A 22,726-nucleotide genomic window follows, 5' to 3' on the forward strand; every position below is an offset into this window, starting at 1 on the left:
TTAAACCATAATAGGGTGTAGTCAGTACCAGATCTAGATTCCAGCAAAGCAGCTGTACAATATTCTCTGCTCTCACCCTCTTGCTGTGCACCCTCAGCCATTTCTTACCAGTTATTTATCAGCCCCCCATGCAGCAGTTTTTTAATTACCTGTGAGTGCAGAAAAAATCCATCTGTGTGAAAATATAGCTTGAATTGCTCATAATTATGCTAAATGTGAACAAATTATTGATAAACACTCTGACACAAAGATATGAGGGCAGATATTTTCTTTAGAAAGTGGTTTTGTGTGGTAAATACTGCACCAGTGATTACATGAGAATTTTCAAGGCACTTCTACGCTAAATGTGAACAAATTATTGATAAACACTCTGACACAAAGATATGAGGGCACATATTTTCTTTAGAAAGTGGTTTTTGTGGTAAATATTGCACCAGTGATTACATGATCTGAGATCAGCCCTGCGAAAGCTCAAAAAGAAGCAAGAACTGAGAATTTTCAAGGCACTTCCATTAAACTTCCTCCCAGGTTAGATCTGGGACAGAAAGAGTCACAACCAAAGATACAAAGACTCACTAGATTTGCAGCAGAATTAGAAATTCCATCATTAGGGGGTCACCCAACAAATCAGGGAACTGAGTCCCTTTATTAAACAAATAATTTATTAAACAAATTAATTCCCTTAATTTATCTGAATTTAACCAAGATCCAGTGCTTTAGCAGCTGACAAGCAGAGATAGGCAGTGGTTTTTTCCTGATTCTGCAGTAGCTTTATGAGATGTTTCATGTTAGTGGAAACTCCTTAGAGATCATGTGGGAGCCTGGAAAAATCAGCATTTCTCCCCTTGCACCTCAGCACTAGATGGAGCATGTAACAGTTCCCTCTCTCCCCCTATTTTGCAAGACAAATAATGTTCAATTTAATTCCAGCATGTTTATTAGTAAATATGATCTATTTTGCCCCAAAAGGCTTCCTTGTAAGCCAGCTTCCCCTGTGATGATAAAATCAGTAACAGAAGATGGGAGAAGATGAGGGTTGATTGTTTGATAGAAGGTCTGTGAGTAGAACAATTTTTCAAAATTTGAGATTTGTCTTAAATGGCTGCCTCATTCTGAACCAAAATAATGCCAATCTCCAAAATAATGATTTCCACTCTAAAGTAGTTGGAAGAAAAGAAAAAAAGCTGATACATATTCATATCAACACTACACTCAATTAGTTGCCCAGTTACTCCTTTTGATACTGAAATACTCCACACAAATCTGCAGCAAAACAACATTTTCAAATCCACACTATTACTCCTTGCTGATTTGATCAATGGGGTTTAAAAACGGAGGTGAAATAGCAGGAATTAGGAGAATTTGAGCTCTGGAGCAGAAGGATGAGCTGCAGGCTTGGGAAAATGTTTATTCTGGGGCAAAAGGTAAGAAGTATGAAGGAAATCAGACTTTGGGAAGCAGGAATTCTGGGATAAGATTACCAAGGGAAAATGCTGCACCTGAAAAGTGGGAGCCTCCACCTGTTTTTAGCCCCTCAAGGGAGGGAATTTTTCCATTCTTTTTTGTTAGAGCCCTAGTTAAAACACTAGTCAAGACACTGCATGGAAACATCCAGTATTGACTGCACATGATGGAAATTACTGACATTTCCCTCTCCCCATCATAATATTTCTGCTAAGTTGTGAAAAATATGAATAAAGACATAAATGCATTAAAATGAAATGTATATGGAATTTTTAAAGTGTATTATGAGGTTGTTGCAGCAATATCTGTTGGGTAAACAGAAAATGCAGCTGTCTAACAACAGCCATTGAAATGTGTAAGTATCCCAATAAACTCTGCTTCTTGTGGCTGCTGAGGCCAGTTTCAGTTCCCATGGAAACAGATGATGGATTGCCAAAAATGAGATTTGATGTTTTAAAATAATCAGTGATTTGAACTAGTGATTACTATGAAAGTATTGCAGTCCTCTTGCAGCGAGGAGGTTTTATGCTGGGAGCAGGGAAAGAGCACATGGCAGCTGGCAGGCAGCAGAAGAGTTGTTAAAATTCTTGCAAATGGTCGTGGCTGCTGAATGACAGCAGCAAATGCAGTTTCTTGAAAAATCATTGAGTAAAATCTAGCAAAACCCCATTTTATAAAGTGAATAGGTTTTGAGGTTTTAGAAAAAATACAAGGAATATTGTAGTACAGCCCTTAGATGCAATGCTTTCAAGTGCTTTTCCTAAATAAGGTCTCCTTTAGACTTCAATTCTGAGAATTCAAGGAGCCAGGCACATACAAGCTTGAAATTGCTGGGTATTTGTTCTCCTGTTATTCTCAATGACACATTAGGTCCTGATTCTTCAAACAAGCAACAACAAACAGAAAATGCTGGCAATGTTCAGTTTTCCAGAGACTGCAGGGCAGTTCCAGGGGGGACAGAGGTCTGGGATGGATCAGTGGCGGTACAGGGAGTCTGCTGTGAGTTTGGGTTGAGAAACTCAGCAAGATTTTTTGGGGAAGAAACTAAAGAAAAGTGAGGGCCACACTCCCAGGACACTGACGCTCCTGGGATGTGAGGGAAGGAGGAGACTTCTTCCAGCATTTCCACTCCTTATCCATTCCCTTTGCCCTGTTATGATGAAAAGCAGGTTGATCTATTCCACTCGAGTGGCAGGAATTTAGAGAGAAAAGCAAAGAGGGAATTTATAGAGAAAAGCAAAGAGAGTGAAACTGAGCAAGCACGTGCTGGCTGTGCTCACCCCAATAAACATTTGCCTTGTCTATGTCTAGAATTGGTCCTTTCATGTAAAACAAGGGATCTGTATAATTAATACATAAAAACAGCCACAGGTGTGTTTTAAGGAATAAAAGGTAGTGGTAACAAGCAGCAGATAAATAGTTTTCACACAAATTTTGGCAGAATTTGACTGTTTTCTCACTTCTAATTGCAAGATGACTTCGCAAAGTTTCACCAGAGCCAAAAATGCCTCCTCTCACACGGATCAGCCTGACCCATGGAAGAGCAGACAGCACGTTTGCAATGGTTTAAATTCATTTGGAACCTGTTTGGTGAAGGCCAAGCACAGAGCAGCTCCACTCCCCACTCTGGGATAAGGCACAGGCTGCCAGCTCCTGCCTCTCCCTGCAGCACTAATTAATGCAAAACTGCTTCGCTTTTGCTCCCATGTAGCAAATTCTTTAAATTCAAGTTGAGTACTGTTAACAAAGTAGACTTGATGCAAATCAACCACAAAAGCCACAAAACATCCCCAGAGTGCCAGGTTCTGTGGTTTTGGGTTTTTTTTTTCTTCCTGAATCACACAGCAGTTTTCACTATAAAAGTAAATCTGCCAAAATGAAAAGCTTTTAAAGTATTCCACATAAACCTGTATCTTAAAGCTACAAACTTATATGTCTTAGCACCTTTTCACATCACATAAAAATCCACTGGAATCATGAGGCAAGACAGAATTTGTCCTTTCCTGCATAGAAGGAAAATTAACAATCCTTTGTAGTACAGAGCCAGAAGTACTGACAGATACCTTTTACTTCAGTCAGTTTTGATTAATAAAAGTTGATTGGTAAACATAAGACATTACCTTTTGCTATATTTGATAATGCACAAGCATGTGCATGTATTTCCATAAAAGCAGAGATATGTGAGGGGCCACAGGAGATAAATTGTTCCCAGGGATTTGAGAACAATTGCCACTTTTTAAGTATAAAGCGATAGTTTTCTTTTGCATATTTGTTCTTAAGAATGACTGCAACACTTTTAAATAGTCTTATCTTGGCCGTATATTAAAATATTTCCATTTGTAGCCAGAGTAGTTCAAAGATTGACAGAAAAATGGTTTTCCACAAAAGCACATTAGTTACTAAAGGATTATATTCATGATTTGTCCCTAATAGCATCTTTAGTTATGATTAGAAAATGCAGCAGATGCAAAAAGTGAGCCTCAAAATACGATGACAACAAGTCTTCATATTTACCCACCTCTAGATTGAGGATGGTTTTTTTTTAAATAATATATAATTCACTTTCAAAGAGTAATGCTATTAACACTTCTTTCACAGTCCATATTTTCTTTCTCAAAGTACATTTGTCCCCAGAAAGCAACAAACTCATAAATCAATTTCACTGCTAGCTGTGATAAGTAAATCATACTTAGAGCAAAAAAGGTTTCCTTCTAGTGACACTTCCATTGCCTTTGTTTTACAAATTCCAAATCTATGATTAATAAGGGTAGTAGCACACAAAATTATTTTGTTCCTTATATGTGATCATCACAGGAAAAGCAATATCCAACAGTCAGATTTTCCTTCTAGACAGTGATCTTTGAAGTTTTATTGAAATTTACAGCTGCTGAAGATTGTCCTGGAAGATACTGTGAGCAGCTGAGGCCCATTAAAGCACAATATTAGTTCCAAGCATCCACTTTTTTCTAGCAGAGATATGGATTTTACAGTGCTACCATAATGGCAGCAACTTCCCCTGGCTTATGAAAAAAACATACATTACAAAACCCTCTGTGGTTTGTGGTCCAAATTTGTAATGAAACATATTGGTCAAATCCCAAAATGTGCCTCTCATCTCATCAGCCCGAGCGCCTCTCCTGGGAAGAATCCCCTTCCAAATGAGCCTTGCTAAAAGGCATTTTCTTTTGGCAGCTATGTTTTCTTCCTGCTGTCCCTGTCCCACCTCCGAGGGCCGTGCTGCTCCCACCCACCCTGCACTCAGCATCCCGTGGTCCCCAGGTGCCACCTCAGTTTCCTCCCCCTCCATCAAACCAAACAACAATCACCCCAGGAAGATGAGAGGTCTGAATAAATTAATTCCTGACACATATGTTTGAAACCTGTGGCAAACAAACGATGTGCAGAGAGGAAAGCAGTGAGGTTGGATCCAGACAAGTCAAACAGCTTTGGGAAATAATGCTGGGATTTGCTTCCCTGGGGTGCTGCTGTTTCCCTCTGCTGAGCACGGTGGTACCCACAGCAGCCCTGACAGACAATGATACTCACACAGCCCCTGACAGCGCCAGCACTCCTCAAGCTGAGCACTCTGAGATGATGGGAGATTTCCCTACAGTCCTTCATACCCACACAGGCCTTGGGGACAGCACTGAAACTATTGGAAGATGATTCCTTGTGCTGCCTGTTCCTCCAAACTGAAGTTACTCAGTGCAGAAGTTTGGTTAAATAAATTCATTACAGAGTGGTGGTGACGAATTTTAGTTTAAGGGAATAATTTAATTCTAGCAAATTTTCTTCTTTTTCACTTACTGACCTTAATGTGGAGCCTGTGAAAGGTACATACAGATAAACCAAATATTATAGGGCTTTTTCACATCTTATTGCTGAGAAGTCTCATTCTATGATATTACCAGACAGGAGATCTGAGAATTTTATTTTTTAAATTATTGCTCAGCTAATACATTGTAGAGTTGACAGTCTCTGAATTTATTGTTCAGTAATGATAATTATCATGATCTTAATGAAAGTATTATCCAGTGTATGTGAAAAGTAATTATGTGCAACTGGCTTAAGTTGTTTGACAGGCTGGTATTTGCAGAGAAATGCTCTGTGCCACTAGAACTGCTCACAGAAAAATGAAGTAGTGTTTGTTTTAAAGTGAAAAATATATACATGGCACATTAAGTCAGCTGCTATCATCAAAGCAAAACCTAATCTAATGCTATTATCAGCCCGAAATTTGATGTATTATTCCTAGATACTTTAATTTTCCTCATATTTTAAAGCCTACTTAGCTACAACTACTTTTTTTGAGGCTGCCATTAATACACTTACATTTTTACTTCAACAAATGTCTAATAAATTTCCACCAGCTTTGCCTGTTTTCAAAGTATTGTGAGTGTCCAAAACCACAGCAAGTCATGAGAGAATTGCTTGCGCTTAATGTGTTTTAATTTCCATGATCTGCCAGCAACTTCAGTCTCTAGGAGTTAATAATGACCAAATCCATGCAATAATGAATGGACGTGAGTGCAAAACACAGATATTAATCCATGTGCAGTCCAGCATTCCTGCCTAGGGGGATGAAGTGCACTTTGAAGCCTTTCGGTTCCTCAGGAGTTAATAAAGAGACTAAATGTCCATCTGATGAAAGGGACACCCCAGGAGTGCCTTTATACACCAAAAATGAACTTTCCTGTTTTGTGTCAGACATAATTCCACTGTCAAAAGACATGAGTTAATATTCATCTAACTGCAGCTTACATGGGGAAGAGCAGTTTCACTGTAAGGAAGTTAATGAAGACAGTAATAGTGTCTGCATAGAAGTTTTCTTCTTAAAGAAAGTGAATTAAATGAATTGATGGCTGGAATGAACCTTTTCTGTGAAAAATGCTTCACTTAGAGAAAGGTAAAAAACCCTCTAAGAGTACTAAGAATTTAATTCCTCAATGCCACAAGTGAAAGGCAATTGTAGACCTTGATGGTGCTACTGTCCTTTGTGCCTCTCCAAGGTACTGTTTGTGCTCGTGTAAAGAAAGTTAAATGTTCTTTGCTTTTAAGCCTGATGAAGTACAGGCAAGCAAGGCAAGCAGAATACTTGATATCCCAGAGCAGCAATTTCTTTTGATGCAGTCACCTTTAGAGAGCTGCTAGTTTTGGTAGGATGTGCAGGGAAACAGACAAAATCATCCCATCAGTCAAGACCCTGGATAACAGTGCAGCTGTAACTCCACATTTCTCTGCTGGTGTGTTTGGAAATGAATCTGTCTGGGCGTAATGTGAAGTCTCTCCTAGAACTTCTTGGGGAATGTAGAATAATAACAAACACCTGAAACCCTAATTCTTCTCCTTGCTCATTTTCTCTTGTTCTTGATCTTTTAGTCTCCTCTCCAATTTTCCACTTCATACATTTCTAGCACATACAGAGCTTTATTCTGTTCTAGAAACACCTCTTGAAAATACCAGGCTGAGGCTTTTGTGACAGAGAATGCATAAAGCCAAAATGAATATACACCCACACTGCACTAAGCAAGGAGGGGATGACAGTGACTTTTAGGACTTAAATTTTTAAACACACACCATCATGTCCCACTGACTCTGCTGCACATTTGTTAGTTGCCTTAAGTCATAAACTATAACAACAACCCCAGGAGTATGTGCAGGCCATTTGCTTCACATTTATGTATTATACAGGGATTTGTTGACTTTACATGCCCACTCATTTAGGAGCAACTCGTCATCTTATTCCTGTTTTTATCTGAAGCTTTAACAAAATATTACCAACAACATTAGGATAGGTATTAATATGTGGTTATTTGCTGCAAATTCCACTTTGAGTAACAACAGCACTTAAATTAAATAGTGTGCAGTTTGAAAAAAAATTTGATTGTGTCCCAAAGGAAACTTTCTCCCAGAAAATGTCACAACCATGCACGAACTCAAAGTAGGATCTAAAAAAAGCTGAAAGCAAAATTTTATGGATTTTTCTCCCTCCCACCCTGAACAACTGACAAGGACACACAGTGGTAGGGCAAGAGGGGATAGTTTTAAACTAAAAGAGGGTGGATACAGGGAAGAAATCTTTCCTGATATGGGTGATGAAGCCAGGTTTCCCAGAGATGCTGAAGAGCGGGCAGGGCGTCTCCCCATAAGTGTCCTAAATACTGGTACAGGGTGAAGGAGAAATACATCAGCATTTAGCACCTTAAACCTGCTAGGAAAGCCTTACTGCAGAGCTAATTAAATGACATTCCTTGAAACATCTCAAGAATTTCTTATGTTTTATTCTCAGAACTAGTGTTACTTTTGATCTTTTGTACTTCTCACCTAAGGACAACTCTGTTCCCACATCAGTGAGATGAAGCCATGCACACAAACATAAGGATCATTTTTATGGCATAAAAATGGTGACCTATTAAACACATGGAAATTAATGCTTTTGCATGAGTAACTTAACTCTACCAACTATTTGAATGAATTTCATCATCACCACAACTGTTCTCCCTATTTTTAGCACTGTTTATGTCCTCACTCCTCATGCACCACAGCAATGTCACTCCTAGAAGTCATTATTACAGCTGACACATGAAATTATGGCTGATTGATTCAGCCAAATCATTGTAAGCTTGTTTAAGAGCATTAAAAAAGCTTTGTATTGATTTAGCGATATAAGGTACTTTTAATCAGATTAAAGAGCATCGTACAAGGTGGTTGTATCAATTTCCCTGATCAGTTTAGCAGGAGATCCACTGAGATTGATGCATCAGCCTAACTGGATCACTGGCTAAAGTGATCAGGGAAATTGATCCCTCCTGGTGCAAAAAAAATGTGTGAAATGCACAACTTGCTCCACAGGCAAAAAGCAACTCCCATAAGATGTTTCTCCATTTCTCACAGTTTTATATGCATCTTCTCCATGTCTCAACTTTCCTGTATTTATAGGGCTGCCGTATTTACTTCCCAAATTTCATGGGCAGCAAGATGTGAGTGGATGCTCTCTGGTTTTTCCAGTATTTTGAGACCTACTGCACACAGAGTGCTCTGATGATTGGTGTGTGTACAATAAATCTGTCACCTCCTGAACGTATCAGACTCGCTGTGCACCATCTATCAAACTTCCAAGCAGGCTCACACTTCCAGCATGGGCATTTCAGCTGCAGAAGTACTCAGAGATTCCTACACAGGCCAGACAAATTTCCTCAAGCGTCCTTTTTAGACAAAATTTCTGACCAGGGAAATGGAATTTATATGGAAACCTTGAGGTGTATTTCAGGCCTGCTGTAGGCAGTGTTGCAGTTCTCCCACTTGTAAGCAGCACCACAGTTAGAGGTGATTTTACCCCAGCAATCCCAAAGGGGTAAGAGCAAGAGGAAAACACAGCAGGTGAAAATCAGGATATTTATCTTAACAAATTAACATGGCATACACAGCTCTACTTGCAATTTTCCCAAACTGTAGAGAAATCAGGCAAATCTCATGGTCAGGCACTGAAGGCTTGCCTTGGTCACTCTGCTCTGTTCCCTGTAAGGGTTCCAGGAAACTCTCAGATATCAGGATAACAAGGCCTTGTCACTATCTGCAAATTCCTGATTTGTGTATTCTAAGCATCAACAACACAAAATTTGTAATGTGGCACAAGTGAGGGAAGTAGATCCTTAATGGTTAATAACTCAGGATTTGTCACTTAGCTCTCTTCAGGAGATTGCCCAGGAACCCATTGTTTCATCTTCCAGCTGTTTCCCATCAAATTGCTATTAAATTATTCATAAATTATTACATTGTTTCTTCACATTCCTGCAATACTAATTTCAACAGTTTCAAAGCTACTCTAATATCAGCTTTCAGATTTCAAAAAGGCACACAGCAGTAAAATATACTGTACAGATTAGCAAAATTCAAATTTAAGAGAAGTTTTCCCTTTCTAATATGAACTCTGAAGCACTCCTGGAACACAGCAATATCCCATTACATTCATTTACTAGCACATCTATCCCTTTGAACACACGAAAATGTAATGCACAGTTAAAAACTAGCAAAATTCCTGGCATTTCAACAGCTTTCTAATAAATGAGAAAAGATTTAATCCACATTTTTTAATGTTACAGCCAAATTCTTCAGTCTCTGAATGGAACTGCAGATAAAAACATGGGATGGTTCATAACTGTTTCAGAAAAGGATAAATGAGCATACTTTGAGATAATAACTAATCAAAATGCAAGTACTGTGTCATTAGGGGTGAGCTGCTAATTAGTAAAAAATAAATAAAATTGTTATTGTTGGAAAAAAATAATGAAAAGAAGAAACAATATGTAGAATTTTATTGTGAGGAAAATAGTACCAAGCATAACTCTCCAAGAAACCCCACAGATTCATGTTTTAAAAGAAAAAAACCTCAGAATTCATAAGTTAGTGCACTCAAGTAAACGTAATTGAGAGATGAACATTCCTTTTTCCAAAATGTATCATGGAAATGAATAGCGTGAAGGAAGCTCAGACATTCTGCACATCCAGCCCCTTATGCTGCACCAGGACCATTAAAACCACATGAATTATTTTGTCAAACTGCTTCAGAAGTTCAGAGACAGTCTTAAAATAGTAATTTATCTCAAACTTAGTATGAACACGACTACTTTATTCTCTTTAAACCTTAATTAGTGTACTTAAAATGTAAGCTGTGTTATCAAATATAATTAATCATATTTTAGGGTGGGTGTATTTTGAGCTTTAAAGTGACTTACATTCTGCTGCTTGGAATAATCTTGTGCCCGTCTCTAAACCACGTCACCTGGGGCCTCGGGTGGCTGAGGATGTGTGGGAAGTTCAGAACAGCAGCTTGTCCTTCAGTCACTGTTTTTCTCTGGTCTGTGTCCATAAAATCTCCCATGTCTGCAAAAAAAAAAAAATGTAATAAATAAAAGAGAAGTTTTGCTTTTCTCCATATTTCTTTTCAGGAGACAGAGAAATCACCGTGTTTCCCACCAAGCACTGGCACTGATAATTCCTCATGGGACACTAGATCACAGGACAGTTTGGAATTTGGGGAGTTTGGTTTATAGAGGCAGATGAAGGAAGCCCCACTGATGCTGCTGCACAGACAGAGCACCCACAAGCAGCCCTGTGCTCTTGGGCAGTAACTGAGGGGTTTTACTGAAAATGACATTTTAATGGAGGTTTGCTTGCTTTGGTTGGAGACTTTTTCAGATAAATCCTTAACAATAAAAAAGAAACTCCTGCAATTCAAAGGGATGCTCATGGTGTATATTTTTTTGGTCATCATTTTGGTTTTTATCCACAGCTACACAAACAGACAAGCAGCTCTTCCACTGCAGCCAGGCCAACAGAGTGAGATGTAGGCAAGGATCCCAAAATGATCCTGGAATCCCAAGGTCATGCTGGGGGCTCTCAGCTCTTCTGGCACGACACTTCAAGGTCAATAGTGCATCCCTAGTGCTAGAGAGCAGCTTTTAACAAAAGTTTCAATGGAAGAAATGATCCTACCCTTGCAAAACCCTTGCCTCTGCAGGCTTTGTTTCACAGGCAAGTTCAGGTATCTGGGGAGACCTTGGAGAAATTCAGTGAGTGTTTTTTTCTTGTTTTTCCATTGCCTTTTCTGCTGCATTCTTATCCATTAAAATGAACAGGGCTGTAGGCTCTTACTCCTTCACCCTCCAAAGAACTTCTCTGCATTTTAATTTGATTTAAACTAGGAAACTGACACACACACAACAGAGAACTATTCCAGCTTCTGTCACTGAATTCCTGTTTTTTTGAGGACAACAGGGTTCTCTACAAGTTCTGTGCTGCACAGAGGGATGCAAAGGACACAGAAAGAAATGACTACTATCAGGTCTGTGAATGGCAGGAGATGAGAAGAGAAAAAACAAGAGCAGAAATTAAAAACACATGGTATTTTAAAGAAGCTTTAATCATCTTTGTGATTTTCAAGTTATTTATTCAGACATAATCAGCATTGTACTTCCTCTGCTGCTCCAGATTCCTTACAACTGTAATCAGATCAGCTACTTGAAAAGAAATTTCAAACTGCGGAGGTGGATCTAATTAACTTCACTGTTGTATGATTATTTTAGTTTTCACAATACAGGAGTTTTTAAGCCCATCCTGTAATTAAGATTTACTCAGCAGTTTTCTCACAAATATCTGTTCTCATTCAGTTAAGTAATATGTTAGCATGTGTTGAGAATATTTTTTTAATTATTTAACAAGTTCCCTACTACTTCAGATATCTAGGACATGGAAAATACCTCAGATCTTTCTCAGTGCCATTACAATTACACTTTTCAATTTTTCACTAGAGATCTTGAGTTGAAGTGTATTGGGAAGCATCCTCTACTCATTGGCAAAAATATATAATTTCTTGTGAATCCTGATTTAAAAGACTAACATTTCAATCCCCACAAGTTTTGATGAGTGGCTAAGATGATTTTAGGAACCCCTTGGAACGTCGCTTTCTGATATGTTTTGAAGAAAGCATTATATGATAAAATATCAGGAACTTCACTACATTCACACAGCTTAGATAAATTAATTTAAATCAAAACCATTAAAACATAGACAACAATCATGTGGTATCAGTAGCTACCCTGAGTGAAAGGAAAAGAGGATATTTAAAACTTGTAGAACACTTTAATCTGCAGGAATAAAGTACAAATCTGACTGGCAATTTCACTACAGAAGCCACTGATGTCACAAAGGCTCAAGACCAAAGGTCTCCCAAGTCACAAAGGGTCTGGTTTGCTTTGCCTCTGTCCTTATCAGTGAAAAGAAATGAATAAATGAATTAATACACAGAGTGCTTAATTCAGGCAGATTTAAGAGAGAATCTTTTATCCTCCTTCAGCAATGCAGACTGAGAAATTAAAGAGAGGGGGAACTAAAACTGAAGAAAAGTAAGCAATTGCACTTCTTCCTCTCTCCAGAACAGCCAAACACACACAAACCTGCCTGGAGAGACAGAGCTGTGCACTGAAAACCTTCCCCGCCTTCAGAGGGGAACAAAGCTGTCATTTCAGGAGACAGAATTCTTCAGCAGCAGCAGCAGCATCAAGGAAAAGCATTCCTGTGTCTCCTTCTCACTATTGTTCCCACCAGGACTTCCTCAGGAATTGCTCCCTGTGCTGTGCCAGTACAACTGCTTGCACAGCTGGGGAGGGAGCAGGACAGGGAGGACTTGGGAGACAACTTTAACAGCCCAACAAAAGAACTGTTGCTCTTCTAGAAATTTTGGAGAGGTCTCCCAGCCCACAGCTGCTCAAACACATTTTCCTGCTGAGTCTAAAGGGGAGTGAGCTCCACTGCAACCCAGGAGTGGGAATATTAGTGGGATGCAGGAGGCAATGGGCACATTTTTCCCTGGGACTGCTACCAAAGCCTTGGTCCCCTGAAACCACACCTGGAGATGCAACTCCAGAGGCATCCAGTGCTGCACAAGAAGAGGCACCTCACCCTCCCCTTCCCCTCTAAACCCCCTGCTTGCCCCACACCTCACTCAAAGTTCTGTTCACTCACAGCAGCTTGCAGCAGATCGTCTGTGACCTGACAGAATTCACTAAAACTGCAGAGGAGTATTTGGAAAAATACTTGCAAGGCTCTGAGCCAGGTCAGAGGGAGCCCATGGTCAGTAGACAGCAGGGGCACAAGGGCTGGCAGAGGTCAGGGAAGGAAAACCCCATTTTAGCAGCAGTTTATTTTTACTTTAGCTCCCAGCAGCTCTGAAACAATAGGGAGACCAAACATCAAATTACTGATATCACTGACATTACAGATAAACAAAATCTACTGTAATGCAGTAAACTGATGAACATGATATCAAAATTTACAAAACACCATTTGCAACTGGTTTTATTTTAAAACACTGGAAATTTCATGTAATTTCTCTTATTGACATACTGATTAACTTGAAAAAGTTCCTTCAAATTGGGTATCTAATAAATAATTCAATGTCTCTAAATTCTGCTTATCAAGTGACATTTACTACTACTGAATTTCCAGTTACCCACCCTGACAAGGAGGAATTTGATCCAGTATGAGACTTCTTAGGCACAGCACATACATTTCTCTCTCTTAAAATTTCTTTTATGCTTTTACTTTGGAAAAATAATTAAGGCCTAATTTTGTTTTTATTTCCAAAAAAGTTACTTGAATTTTATTTTCTATAGGTTAACTGAGGAAAAGGAAATGAAAGGTTTGTGATCATTTCTTATGTCACATTCATTAGCACAAACACCTGAGAAAACTAACTTAACCTTTCCAAATGGCAGCTTGAGTTCAAAAATTCTGCAAAGTCCAAACAGAAGTGGGGCAAATGTTGCAAGGGGATTACTTCAGAAAGATGTTGAGAATAGAATTTTAAAGTTTTGTTGTAAAACTGCTGATTTTGTACCACAAGGATAAAGGTGTGAAATCTTCCTGGTGCTATTCCACCATCCCATTCCTTTTCAGATGCTGCTGCTTTCCTCTAGAATTTTTGTTGTTGTTGCTGCTGTTTTGATAATTTTGATACCTTTGTGCATGGCCTTCCTTAATTCCATAAGGTGTAGCAGTTCTCTCATGCTACAGATATCTCCAAACAATCTCATTTTCATGTCTTTGAACAGCTCAAAGGCTGTGTTGCACTGCTCTGAACTGCTTCCAGATGATAACTGAAGTATGAAATTCTTATGAGGCAGTAATTGAAAAATTTGTTAAGCCTGATATTTAACACCTGTTCAGACTGACAAATGTCATTATACATCAGGCTTTTTTAGCCAAAAAGAAGCTAATGAGTTACAGAGTGACCCCATTCAGACATACATGCCACTTGGACTTGAGATCTCCTCTGCAGCAGTGCCCCCATCCTGTTCCTCACGATGCACTGGTAGAAGCCAGCATCAGCCCTCTGCAGAGCTGGGATGATGTACCTGTGGGGCAAAAGGCACAATTAGAGAGAACTTCCTCCTCCTTTACACTTTGTCTTAAATGCTTCTTGCATTTTTTTCTTACAAACAGCATTTATTCATTGTGTAATCTCAGGTCTTTGGTTACAGCATTGTCTGTTATATACAGATTTTTAAAAAACAGCTGACACAAATGCATGAAAATACCTTTCAATCCTCAGTTCTGCATATGATAAATGCCAAGTATAGACAGACTTAAATTTTTTCCCCTAGTTTTCTCTACCTTCATTCATAAGGCAGAGCAGGTAATTAGTTCAGAGAAGTCACAAGAAGCTTAAGGTTAGGTATTAGGAAGACTTGCAAGAAGTATCAAAGCTTTCCAATGAAAGCTCCACTGTGTGACCACTGAAACTCAGGAATCCTGGAAGTGCCACCTTGTGCTGTACTTTGTGTTTGCTCTGCCCTTCAAACACTCAGTCCAGTAATCTCACCTTCCTCATTCAGCTACATCTGATTGCTCAACATGAAAATGAGCTGATAGGCACAGTTTTAATGGGAATAAAACACATGAATAATAGAGATAATCCTGCATTAAACAAACATTAATCACAAGCGCATATTCCCCCAGTCACCTTCAGGAGATATTATGGCAGGATTAATGAAAGTCTTTATGGAAGATAAGAAAAAGGAAAACTGCTGAATTTTAATCTTCTAAATTTAATTCCACTAAAAGAAAACATTTCTTCTTAGACTCAAATATATTGTCCACACCCACGTGCAGAGCTTAATGCCTGAACAGGATCAGGGAGCATAAAACAAAGGAGGCAGAAGATTCTGGTGTCATCACAAAATACATCCCAGCAATTGGGTTACACCACCAAACACAGGGGACTAAACCAGAGCCCAACACCTGGGCAAGCTCTACACATCCCTGGGGTTTCCAGGAGCCCCTGGCTGGCCAAGGATATGTGCTGTGACTCCTGTGACTCCTCAGGTCACTGCTGTGACCTCTCCAGGAGCCAGCAGCACATTCCCTCCCGTGGCTGTGGCAGGAAGAAAAGGAAGATTCCACCCTGTGCTCTTTATGGGAGCCACAGCAACCCCAGCACACCAATAATGACTCTGAAGCAGGAATGTTGTTTCCTCTTGCCTGATGAGCCTCACCATGGGGAAGGAGGTGAGAGAGCAGGTGAAAACAAAAGAAGAGAAATCAACAGGACAGGAGGCTTCTCTAGTGCCTTACAAAATAATTTCCATCTTTGCCAGGAAGAAGATTGTTGTAAAACATCATTATGAAAAAAAAGAAAAAGGAACTGAAGATTCTGACAAATACTGAAGATTAATTTTTATAGCTCTTTTTACCTAACAGTTATACAACAACAATCTTCCTTTCTCCCTTAAAGATTTAGTGTCCTATTTGGTAATACCTTGTCTATTAAATAAAGCCAAAATTAAAGGCCTCTTTCCTGAGTATTCAGCTGCACTAGGACAGTAATGCAGAGTTAGTTTTGCTACCACCAGGACAAAACAAATCAATTAGATCAGAAGTGTCCTACTTTGGTTTTCTTTTCTGACTTATTAAAGTTTCAGCAGGAAACATTCTTAACATGTTGCCTGAAGAAATGAAATCTTTAAAAAATTTACAGTGAAAATTCCATCTACTTTGGAAATTCCAAGGCAGCCAAAACCTAGAGCAGCTGGATTCTCAGTGGACCTACTGGGTATAATGTGCAGGTACAGCAAGCAAAATTAGAAGAATTTAATAACAAATGTGGAAAAAAGAGATAGGACATGTGTTAATACTGTTTGAGACTAACTTGAAAATTGTAAACCTGGGCAAGGGATAAATATTAATGGAATTTTTGATTCTGTGTTTACAATTTTAAACAATCTTTATCCACCTCATATGTCTTATTGTTGTTTTAAAACCTACTTTTCTATTGACCTAACAGCCTTGATACTGATTTTTGTGCTATGCCTGTCCCTTTCCACTTGTTTTCTGACTGGCACGAAGGGATATAAATAGGCTTTCTAAGTTCTAAATAAGACTTTCTTCCCCAGAATGAACTGAAATCAAAGGTTAATACAATTCCTTTCAGTGACAAGACAGAATTTTGCTTTATTTTTGTCTATGCTCAAACTTTGAAGACAGATCTTCCCATGGAAGGAAGGAGGCTCCTTGAGGTTCCTGGGGATGTCTGCAAGGACTTTGGAAAGTCAGCCCTGACTTTTCCCTCATTTTAAATGGCACAGCCAAGCAGAACCTGGAGTTTGGGAAGGTTCTGCAGAGAGATGGGAAGTGACAAGCGGAAAAGAGAAGCTTCAAGGGGAGTCTCCCTGAGCCTGATGTGCTCCATCACCCTTCTGCAAAGAGCTCCAGGAGGGAGTGGCATCAGGAGAAATCCCAGCCAACACTTACAGTTCACTCCTAATCTAAAATTCAAACCCTCATTTTAATTTTAAATGCCCTAAGAGTCGAAAGTGAAGCTATAGGCTATGGGATTTAATAGTCATTATTATGGATACAGAATTAAAGCTAAGTGTATTTTATTAGATATTCGTGTTACTTTTTATCTACTCAAGCTTTTTAACAAAAGAGTTATGGATCAACTGATCTAACTTTTAAAATACAGAAGCAAAGCTGAAATGTGTCCATGGTTAAAACATAATAATCAGGTATTTTAAGTAATTTTCTTCAAAGTGTATGGCTGCTTAGACATGACCTTAGTTTCTTAAATTCCAATAAATCAATATCTTCAGCCACAAAAGCAAATATGACAGACACACCTGGTCCAGAACTTAATTCAAAAGAAAACAAAGTGGGGGAAAAAAAGAAAACAGAAATAAGACACTGCCTGAACATTAAAGTCTCTTAACCTATGGACATGACCAAAATTGCTCCTGCAGTCAGCAGCATCGATTTGTTTTCATAAAGTGGATCTCAGATCACAAAGAATTTCTAAGGTTGTTTTATAAATACTTAACACAAAGTGGTGTATGCACAGTCACTGTACACAGCGGGCTGTGCACACAACCAGCCTCGTTAGCCAAAGAGGAGCTGCTCACTCAGGGTCACCAATGTCACAAAGCAAAGGCTCCAATTAGTTCTTTACTCACTTGGGCTGTTATAATAATATATTTCAGCCTGTTACAATATAGACATTACTTTAACTGAGACACACTAAGTAATATCAATTACCAAAGAATCTTTGATTGATGATTCAAATTGCAGCAGAAGTCACTTACTCAGGAAGATTCGTGCATTTAAACAGGCTATTTACCCAAGAGAACTGCACAGCAAACTGTTATGGGGTCAAAGGTTAAATTTTGCAACTGCAATTTTTATGTCTGAGCATATCTTTTCCTTGCTTTTATTCATCCTAATGCACCTATGCCGTTTTTTGGAAGCTTAAAGCTTTGCATTTCTACAGAATCAAAATCCTGTTTAGCTGATCTCTGGCTGCGGTGTAGCAGTAGGGATGCAATTTCTAAATTAATATTTTCTATCAATATTATTATCATAAAGCAGCAGCTTCCTCTGCGCCAGATCTTTTAATGAGAAATAGAAATAAGAACAATATAAAGATACAGAATTAATAAATATGGTTGGAATCATGACCTGACATTCACAAGAACAAATTAAATGCAATATAAGAAACAAGGGACTGACTGCAGGTATGTGCACACACACCTTGGGAAAGGTGTTCCAATAACTGACTCACACTGCCATACACAGTAAAATTCCAATTTTGTATTGGGATGTCCACTTGTTTAAGAAATACCACAGCACTCAGGTCTTATTTCAAAATGTCACATATTCATACTCAGGTTTCTCCTAATACCATGAAATGTCATCTCCCAGTGCCTAGCACACCTACAGGGCTGGAGTTCTAACCTTTGCTTGCTGTTCATTCCATGTTCATGTGTTTGTCCCCCCACACCCTTTTTCCTCCCTCTCTCTCAGCATCTCACATGGTCAAGGGCTGCTTGCAGCTCCCTCTACCCAGCCACTACACCTGACTGTGCTGTAGTTGATCAAAACAAGTGGCATTTGCACAAAGCCATGCTCAAACATTCTGTGATTTGTTGTGCTATTAGAGATCTTTTCATTTTCTAGAAAGCATTCACAAATCTCCTCTTTATGTGCATGTGGCTCATAATCCACATCCCAAAGGCTTGAAAGCAGCAACCATGAACAGATGCAGGGACTCAGGACTAAGAGGGCTCCTCCAAATCAACTCTTGCATTTCTAGGTAACTTCAGATAGAGCTAAATGCTTGGGTTTAAACAGTCGCTAAATATTTGAAATGCTAAATTATCCCCACAAGTTTTAAAAAGTTTTTTAAGGGAATTTGTTCCCCTACTGCTCTGTAAATGTAAATAATATCAAAACCAGAACTAATGCTAGGTTAAAATTTTGAAAATCTTTGAGAAAAGTAATTATGTATTACCTTGTGTAACAATATAGAACTTTCTATCATTATCTGCATTATCTGCATACCGACTCATACTGTAATTTCTATCTATATTAATGGAGCACAACTTTTCCCTACCTTAAGCCTTGTGTCCCAAAAATGCAATATTTAGCTTAGTTTGCAAAAGGTACAGGTGTTGTACTGGGCACACTCTGTCACATACCCACCCCTCACAACATCTGAACTCACCTGGCAAATTCTACAAAATTTGAAAGCACCAAGTAAGTTGCATAAAAACTAAATTTCCATAAGGGTACAGAAATTTCTGTTTGCATGGAGAAAACCCAGTCAATCCTCCCACATTAGAGAAAAGCAGACAAAACTTGGCTGTCTGGCACGTTGGTACTTGGCCAGCCATGTGCTGCCTATCAGCAGGAATGAGCTCTGATAAGCCACGCTGTGGTTTAGCTCCTGTTTGATGGAATGTCTGTGGGATGGGGAGGGAGGTCCTGGGGGCAAACTGCACAATCATTAAAGGGCAGTTTGTTAAATTATCAGCTCCCTTTTGGAATTGCTAGAATTGAAACAGAAAGTTTTGTGTGGAATTGAAGACAGAGCACATTCCTCTAGATCTGATGGAGACGGACAGTCCCAGCGAGCTTGGCTCTGTTCAAGGATGAGCTCACACATCATATGTAACATTTAGCTGAGGAATGTCTCCTATTTATCACAAACACAGGTAGAAGTTACATCTCCAGCAAAAGGCACTTCTGGTACTTAAAAATTCCATGTTAGGACCCACGTTCTGAAGCATCAAGTCTCATTTTTAGCAAAGGAATCTCATCTCATCTGTTTACAAAACCTACTCTTCTTTCATAAGAAACCCCCAAGCCCCTGTGTCTATATCTACAAAGCTCTTTGAGGCATTGGGAAACTGAGGGGGTGGGGTGTGGTTTGGGGTTGTTTTTTGCAATTCCACTTGCAGAGGTGATTATATGGATGTTATTTACTTGTATTCACTGGAGTAGGAGGTGATTTCACTGTCGTTGTGCAACCACTTGAATTCCAAGGGCCAGCTGCCTTCGGCAAGGCACGTAAGGACCAGTCTGTTTCCTTCCAGGTGGATCTGGGGCAAGCCTGGTTCTGTCTTGAAGAATGGTGCAACATCCCCTGAAATACAAAGGAAAAAAATTGGTTTGGAGGCTATTTAGGAAAATATAAGAGAAACTACAGATATTTAGCTAATTTCTCCTCAACATGGTCATGGTAAAACAAGAAACAACACGACTCAGTTAAGGCTTGCACTGGAGCATTCATAACTAAGCTTTATCTTTAGGGGCAGAATTACCAAGATCTTGATAAACTTTGTCCTTGCCCACTCAGACAAGCTTTTGTCCATGTTTACTCCTTCTACAGATGAGAATTCCAACATTGTCTGCTGTGGCAGGAAGTTAACAACCCTATAGTTGTTTTTTTTCCCCTTCTCCTTTCTGAGGATTAAATCCACTCAAAGCTTTTTTTTTTTTTTAAAGTTTCTTGAATAGAAACCAGAAGTGTAATCTTGGATAGAAATGACTATCACAGCAGGAAAAGTCTCAGGGTAAATGAAGATTCTTGATAGGGAAAAGAATTTAGAAAAAAACACCTCACAAGTTTAATGTATTTTTCAATGTTCTTGTAAACCAAAATGTGTTAAATTATATTACCTAAAGCCACTAACTGATTTTTGAATTAGGGTACTTCAGTAATATGCAAGGGTCACTTGTCATCTCAAACTCTTGTGTATCACAAATAAAACACTCCAAGCAGCAAAATTCTTGATGGGCAAATTGCCAAAGCTCTGCTCAGATACAGATTTATCCTGAGTCCACACCTGCTGGAGATCTACCCCTGTCACCTCCGGAAGATGAAGGCTTTTCACACTTTACGTGTCGAATTTCTACTTGTAACTGTAAAGGAACTATAGGCTTAATTTTAGAAGCATACAAATACCTTCTATGACCAAAATTAACACAGAAAAGGGAGGTTACAACTCATCTAGTTCCAACCCTTCCCTTGGACAGGGACGCCTTCCACTAGACCAGGTTGCTCCATCCAACCTGGCCTGGAACACTTTCAGAATTTTATGATTACACATAAAACTCAGGAGTTATATTCAAAGTCAGATATTTTATATAAAATATTAATAATACTGAATAAGTAGATAATACTGAGCTCTTCTTTAAATTGTGCAAGGTGTATGTGTGTACTTTATATATAAAATACAGAAAAAACCCCAAGATACACAAATGTTGTCCCAGTGCAAGTAATGGTTCAGTTAAATGGCAAACCGTCCTTCAAACATTTATTTTACACAAAAATCTCAGGCATTTTTATACTTGGAATTCTATATTTAAATAATTATATTTCATTTTCATACTTAGCATTTTATATATACTCAGGCATTTTCTATTTAAAGAGTTTAATCTATTTTTTACAGTTTGGAGTGCCCTTATGTGCTGTTCAAGGCTGGCTGGAATTTTTGAGCCCACAGGTCCCAGAATCACTGCCAAGCCCAGGACAGCCCCAGGAGCTTTGGCCAAAGGGTGCTGGTGGTGGTTTCCCAGTGACTCTGGTGTTCCATGGGGTTCACAGTCCAGCCTGGGGATGTCCAAGTCCCCAAGCCTTTATCTTTCCCTCTGCCTCTGCTCAGGGGATGTTTCTGGCTGCAGAGCTCGTGGCAGCACAGACTCGTTATCTCTGAAGGGTCAGAGCTGGGCTCCAGCTGAGCGTGGCCAGGGAGCCCCAGGCTCACTGGTGCCAAATATCTCCTGCAATGGGCCATAAATCAACCTCTGCTCCGCACTCATCTGATGATTTGGATTGACAAATTGTCTCCTGAGTTTTTAGAATTTAACTTCAGGAACACAGCCACTTATGCGGAAAGAAAAACCATATAATCTTAAAGTAATGCTTATAAACTATCACACAAAACCCAATCTAACAAACTGAATTAAAAACTGTATTTGGGGTAGGGCCCTTTTCTGATTTGTAGCATTTTAAATAACCTGTCTTTCAAAGAAACTGATTTATGATGAGTACAGATCAGCAGTATCTTCTCTAAATAGGCTATATAGGAAGTTACAACAATACAACATATGAGAAAATTGGAACAGCTCCAAACTAGCAGATATTCCCAGACAAACCAAGGAGACTTTTTACACTTCTCTACACTATTACATGACTGAAAATATATTCTGCAAAGCTTCTCTGTAGTTGTTGTTTTAATGACTGCAGTTATTGTGAAATCATCTTATCTTAATTTTCATTGTCTCCCAGCTAGTAAAACCAACCAATATTTTAAATGTTATAAAGAAAAATTTAAGTTGGATTTAGAGGATGTTCCTGTGAAACACAGTTATTTTACCCAGCGAGCAAATTTTTTCAAAGGTATTTCTAAACAAGAGAGAAAACGTTAAATCCTGTCAAAGGTATTTTGGGGAGTCTCCCAAGACAGCTGCAGACATTCTGCCCTGGTAAGATTAAAGGTGTCAGGCTTCCTCTGGAGATGGAAAAGCAGCAGCTGGGAGCAGTGCTGGTGTTCAGGAGAAGATAACAGAGCCCAGCTGGTAAAGTGAAATGATTCGTGCTGAGTCTCCTGAAAACAACACTTACCTGCTCTTGTACAGAGGCTCCTGGAATGAGTTCCCTAAGCTGTTCCTCCCCAAAGAAAGTTTCATCACTGAGGGAGAGCTCAGTGAAGTGGTATCTGCACCAACCCGAGTCATTTGTTGATCCTTGTTTTCAGTGATTTACAGACTCAGCAGCACAACCTCCTTCATTACTTACTCTGAATTATCCACTTACTCCTAACTTATGTCTTTCCAAGAAAAAAATGATGCATTTGGAAGACAAAGTGCTGCCCACAAGTCTTCATTCAGCCTTATATTTCCTACTCAAATATTCCAAACCCAGGGA

At 39.1% G+C, this 22,726-nt stretch overlaps 1 protein-coding gene across 5 annotated transcripts in view; it reads right to left on the reverse strand.

Annotated features, from left to right (window-relative positions):
* Positions 1–22,726, reverse strand: part of SDK1 (sidekick cell adhesion molecule 1) — a 385,608-nt gene that overhangs the window by 255,808 nt on the left and 107,074 nt on the right. For all 5 annotated transcript variants that reach the window (XM_039732208.1, XM_039732207.1, XM_039732210.1 and 2 more), the window contains exons 3-5: positions 19,780–19,939; positions 14,272–14,378; positions 10,200–10,347 (exon numbers count right to left, since the gene is read on the reverse strand). In XM_039732208.1, coding sequence (XP_039588142.1) covers positions 10,200–10,347; positions 14,272–14,378; positions 19,780–19,939 — 415 coding nt within the window. The remainder of the gene's footprint in view (positions 1–10,199; positions 10,348–14,271; positions 14,379–19,779; positions 19,940–22,726) is intronic.

This window comes from Passer montanus, unplaced genomic scaffold (assembly GCF_014805655.1).
Source record: "Passer montanus isolate IOZ18808 unplaced genomic scaffold, ASM1480565v1 scaffold8, whole genome shotgun sequence".
Classification (NCBI taxonomy): domain Eukaryota; kingdom Metazoa; phylum Chordata; class Aves; order Passeriformes; family Passeridae; genus Passer; species Passer montanus.